Genomic DNA, 5,835 nt, shown 5'->3' with positions numbered 1-5,835 from the left:
GGGATAACATGGCAAAGTGGTACATAATAAGAGATCAAAGTTTAGTAGTTTTCTTCTTTTGCTTGATACCTTTCCTTGGACATCAATTTTTCTGAACCTCCATATTCCATATGGTCAAAAGAGGATGCTTAAATAGGATTTTTCATTTATAAAAGACTGATATTTCTTGTTTCAGAAAATTTATATAGATTCACCTTCCTCCTCCATGTATATTTCTCACATTTTTTGTTTCCTTGGAGTATGCACATAGGATTCACTCCATTAGCTGAAGTCAGCCAGAGCTTTTCTATCAAAACACACGCTCTCCCCTTCCGTTCCAGAACCCAGAAAGGCTCGTACTCTCGCCTTTCCACTTCCGGCCTCAGGCTCGCTTTGCCCTGGGAGGTTTTCTGCTAGGCCCTGTACGTTATACGGCTGGCGTGAAACGTCCGGCGTTACAACACTTCCGGCCGAGTCTGGTCACTGAAGTCTTGCGTATGACTCGGTGTTGCTCCTGAAGCTGAACTAGCTGAGTTCTGGGGGCAGCCCAAGGAATTTCGGCATCTGTTGCGGTAACCTCATCAGCCCGCGAAGACGGCGATGCACGTGACCAAGAGGGCGAATATTCGCTTTCCACCTGAAGTAAATAAGATTTTGTATATAAGAAATTTGCCATACAAAATTACAGCTGAAGAAATGTATGATATATTTGGGAAATACGGACTTATTTGTCAAATCAGAGTAGGGAACACACCTGAAACTAGAGGAACAGCTAATGTAGTCTATGAAGACATCTTTGATGCCAAGAACACCTGCGATCACTCATCAGGATTCAGTGTTTCTAACAGATGCCTCGTGGTTTTGTACTATAATGCCAACAGAGCATTTCAGAAGATGGACACAAAAAAAGAGGAACAGCTGAAAAGAACAGGGTGTTCTTTTGGAATGATGAAAATGTTCTGGAGCTAGACAGTGGTGATAGTTGCACAACATTGTGAATGTACATAATGTCACTGGGAAGCATTTGGATTCCTGAGCAGTGCAGTGAGGCTGGTTCTAGGAGTGTGGGAAAACTGCACACTGGAAGAAATGTTGCTGGCACTAACCGCTACCAAAAAACCCCTTGCTGCACTGGTACTTCTTCCTCCTGCAGAAATACGGCATCAACACAGGTCCACCAAAGTAAACACTGTTTTCTGCATTTTCATTTTCAACTGAAACCCGTAAGTGTCCACCACCACCTTTTCTTTCTTTCTTTTTTTAAGTTAATACTGAGTATTGTGATTTCTTATTTGTGATTTAAAAGGACCTGCTTGGGAATTTTATACATGTTAGAATATATTATGTTAATAAACTTACAGCTTTTTGTAAACATGTCAGTGTTTTCTTTTAAACTTTCCCCTCCTGTTTGAGACCAGATTTTTAAAAAAACAGTTGAGCCATGCCAAGAATTGTTTGGTAGGAGGTGGTCCTAGAGACTGAGCCTCCTGAGAGCAGGGACCTTTCCAATCCAATGCCTAGCGGTCAAAGGAACTTGTTGTAGAGTTATTTATTGAATGTCTATTAACAGCTCATAACAGCTCCATGAAATGGGTGTCTCCATTTTGCAGATAAGGAAGCCGAATGATTGGATGAGTCAAGTACTCACTTAAAATGCAGCTGTAACAGCAACCAGTCCTTAGTTACTCCTATACGTTTATATAGTACTTGCTTTATAGTAATTAAGCACTTTTGTGAATATGGATACCTTTGTCCTTAGAACAGAGGTCTGTTCTGGAAGTGGCCATTCAAATGACAGCACATTGTTAGAAATCTGAGCTCATGCTGCTTGGGTGGCTGTGTTGGTTGCTGCATGTCCAAGATTGTGTTTCTGTAGCCATTCCCTTCAGCTTTGAGGCATCTGTGTATAGTATGTCTTTGCCATAAATAAAGTACTTAATGCCCATTCTTACATGTTCCTGTGGCATGATAGTAATAGGGTTAGAACCACATTCATCACAGCTGCCAGCTTGAAGGTAAACAGCTACAACTTTCTTTTTATAGTTCAGGCAGGGACCAAATGGAAGATGGAGTAATTATTTTGTGTACAGCTGTAACACAAAAGAAATTTGAAGAGTACATGCACTGAATCATTTAAATGGACAATGAGCATCTGTTCTACCTTTGAGTATGCTTAGCTTTTAAATCTATCATAATTTTAAGAAAACCATACTATTTTATATTATTGTACTGTTTTCTCAAAGCTGACTATTGAAAATGAAGAAATGATTGTTTTATTTCTTATGTCTGAAAGTTTTTTGAAAGCACTGTAAGAAAATAGGATTCATTTCTAGAAAGGATGGGCAGATGAGAAAGGGGCCACAGCTATAATTTTCTTCCATGTGAATGCTTTTATGAATTCTTTATAAATTTTTGTAATGTACGGTGTGCCTTTAACTATTTACAAAAATAAAATAATTTTCTGAGAAAAAAAAGTTCTCAAGGCAGTGTATCAATATTATAGTACTTTTACTAATAAAAATAGTCAATATTTTTATACTGTCTAAGCACGTTATATATCATTGTATTTATATACAATTGTGTATATACAATTGTTTAGAGAATTAGAGTATATAACATATATTTATTAGCATATGTAGTTCCATGTATTACACAACTGGTCTGTATATGTACATTACTTACTGCATTTATATAAATGCACACTCTCTAATACTCTAAACAAATCTATAGGTATTATAGTCCAGGGCCAATCAGAAGAATTATTTTGTGGGAAAAAATTTAATATAAAGTATCATTAGTGGGATATTAAAGAATCAGAGAAGCAAAGGAGACATCAGGGTATCACAGAGGTAGTAATTGCCCTTCTAAGGCTGCAGGGAAGAGGGAAAGAAGTTGGAATTATTACAAGTTAAGTGTTTGGAGGAGGCACGCTGTGGTTCTGGGGCTCAGCTCCCTGTGGAGTGGGTGCTGCCAGGGCTTCTATTTGGATTCCTGAGCAGTGCAGTGAGGCTGGTTCTAGGAGTGTGGGGAAACTGCACACTGGAAGAAATGTTGCTGGCACTAACTGCTACCAAAAAACCCCTTGCTGCACTGGTACGATAGAAACAGAAAGCAAAACAGGAATGAGTAATTCCTTCTTCCTCCTGCAGCCTTTGAGTCTAAAGGAGATACAGCAGCTAGCAAAGGAGAAATGTAGTTGACAGATTTCCAACTCTAGCATCAGAAAAGAGAGTAGAGAAGGGTGGGAGATGATATGTTAATAATCAACAGAGTTTATTCTTTGGGCTATATACACCCTTCTTTTTGCACTATTAAATTTCAATACAACAATAATCCAGCTTCATGCTTCTACTTGAGAAGTTGGAACGACCCCCTTACACAAAGATGCCGTCACCTTCTCAAGAAAGTGAGAAGACATGAAGTCCCAACAGTTCTTGTATGCATTTCTGGGAGACAGTCATAGTATACATCTCTGTTGTTCTGAAAAGCAAGAAAGGTAATTTCTGTTGGGTTGTGCTAAGGCATCTGCATAAAATTTCAAGAGAAGGATCTGGTGAATATGATAGAAAAGGTTTTTTTATATACTGGTTTTCCTTGTCCCGTAGACTGCTAGATGACTTACAAAGCTTGGTGAAGATTTTCAGGGCGTGCATTTTCAAATTTATCTTCAGCTCCATGTTGTCTCCAACATTATTTTCTATTTTTGACAGTTCTCTTGTCATATTTGCATATCCTTTTAAATAACTTGGAATTCTTTTTCTATTATTAATTTTTCTTTTTATCATGGTAAAATGTACATAACTTAAAATTTATCACTTTAACCCTTTGTAAAGTGTACAATTCAGTGACATTATGTGCATTCACAATGTTGTGCAACTATCACCACTGTCTAGCTCCAGAACATTTTCATCATTCCAAAAGAACACCCTGTGCCTGTTAAGTAGTAACTCCCCATTCCATCCTCCCTCCCAGTCCAGCTCTGGGAAGCACTGGACTAATTTCTGTCCCTATGAGCTTTTCTCTTCTGTATATTTCATATAAATGGAATCATATAACGTGACCTTTTGGTAATGGCTTCTCCCTCTTAATGTTTTTCAGGTTCATCCATGTTGTAGCATGTATCAGTATTTTATTCCTTTTTTTATGGATGATAATATTCCATTGTATGGATATGCAATTTGTTTAACCATCCATCCATCAATGGACATCTGAGTTGTTTCCACCTTTTGGATATTGTGAATATACTGCTATGAATATTCACACAGAGATTTTTACTTGAAAACTTGCTTTCAATTCTTTCAGTTACAGTAGGAGTGGAATTGCTAGGTCATATCATAATTCTATATATAACTTCTTGAGGAACCTGCCAAAGCTTCAGTTTTCCACAAAAGCTGCTGCTAATTATTTCTTTAATATCAACAACAAATAAATATTTATGCCTGGGGTTTTCATCACTGAAATGGGTACACTTCCAAAAGGTAATTCAACATTTTCTGAATTGCTGAGGCTTAATGCTTATAATAAAAGCATATCAATCATTGTTATAATACCTAGACATAAGCACTGTTGGAACTTTCCATTCAGCTTTTGCTTTCTTACAATTGTATTTCTGCTGTTTCTGCCATCAGATTTTAGTCTCGACTCTAATAAAGCAGATGAAATTTCTCAAGAAGCTATTGCTGATATCAAGGGAAGGATATTGAATACTTATGCATCACCAACCAGGTATTTAATTTGTACTGAAGACTGTCAATATGCAGCTGACAGACTTGGTAACCATCCAGATACAGGTTTCTATGCTCTTGGTCTATTAGTGGGTACCATTTTACTACATAAGGGAAAGCCTGTGTCGCAGCCCAAGAGGGCCATGCCAGTCCAAAGGCCAAAGAAGACAACAAGCATTTTCTGATACATGAACTTTTATTCAGGGCTTACTTACAGGATGAGAAGTCATGGAGAGATCATCATGGCTCTCTCAGGACATCGCATTCACAGGGAAGATGACTGAGTGATGCAAAAAAAGACAAAGCCTTTTATAAGGATTTAAGACAAAGGCCTTCCTAAGGGTGGGGGGAGCACAGATGCAGGAATAGGTCATTCTGACCTGGGGGGTGGTGCAGGAAGGACTAGAATAACACTTGAACAATTACATTTTGCTCTTTTTGTGAGACTAAGAGCCTCTCATTTCCTGCCTGCTTGCATGAAGTTACATTTTAGGGTCAATTTATCCTTTTTTTTTTTTTTTACTGGCTTAGAAAGACAATAGGTTAAACATTTAGCTGCCTAGGTCATGCAGACTGCTGTGCACCAAAGATCTGCAGGCCTGTTTTGCTCAGGCCATGGGTTGCTACAATCCACCCCTGCACAACAGTTTACATTGACCATAGGACAGACTTTACGTCTATAATTCACAACAACAATACAATAAACAACATAGTAATAATACACTGGTACAGAGAGATAATAAACCTATTAGCAAGTGGTGCTATGGCCAGGTTAATGAGTTTTATCATTTAGTACAAATACTGCCTGGGCTAAAATAGCTGAAGGAAAACACTACCAGGCATTCTGCCTTACTCTACATCCAGTTTTCACTGTTTTTTAACCTTTATCACAGAAATTTCCCTTTCCACCAACTTTCTGCAACTTTCTATATTCATTCAGGTTTTGTTCCATATCCCGTTTTTTATTCTGATACAACCAGTCATTTAGGAAAAAATGACTTCCTTTTCCTTCAATAATAAAAAAAAAGAGACATCCCTCGTACCCTTTACATTCAAGTCATTAAAATAATTCTGGAAATTGTTCTTAAGCATTTCACAACATATTATTACCAATAATATTACACTTGTTAGA

General features: G+C 37.7%; 1 protein-coding gene across 1 annotated transcript; it reads left to right on the top strand.

Annotated features, from left to right (window-relative positions):
- The first annotated feature begins 579 nt into the window (after positions 1-579).
- On the top strand, positions 580-1,165 carry LOC119508878 (splicing factor 3B subunit 6-like). The gene is made up of 2 exons (XM_037802607.1): positions 580-904; positions 1,122-1,165. Exons 1-2 carry the CDS (start codon positions 580-582, stop codon positions 1,163-1,165), a joined length of 369 nt encoding a protein of 122 aa, XP_037658535.1.
- The last annotated feature ends 4,670 nt before the right edge of the window (positions 1,166-5,835 follow it).

Source organism: Choloepus didactylus, chromosome 14 (genome assembly GCF_015220235.1).
Source record: "Choloepus didactylus isolate mChoDid1 chromosome 14, mChoDid1.pri, whole genome shotgun sequence".
Classification (NCBI taxonomy): Eukaryota; Metazoa; Chordata; class Mammalia; order Pilosa; family Megalonychidae; genus Choloepus; species Choloepus didactylus.
Note: the sequence above shows the minus strand (reverse complement) of the source record. Positions and strands in the feature narration are given on the sequence as shown.

Excerpts from the sequence above, each read along its gene's own strand:
- LOC119508878 (XM_037802607.1), top strand. The coding sequence starts at position 580 with ATGCACGTGACCAAGAGGGCGAATATTCGCTTTCCACCTGAAGTAAAT. Across the intron at positions 905-1,121 it reads AAAAGAGGAACAGCTGAAAA|TCCTCCTGCAGAAATACGGC; the intron begins GAACAGGGTGTT and ends ACTGGTACTTCT.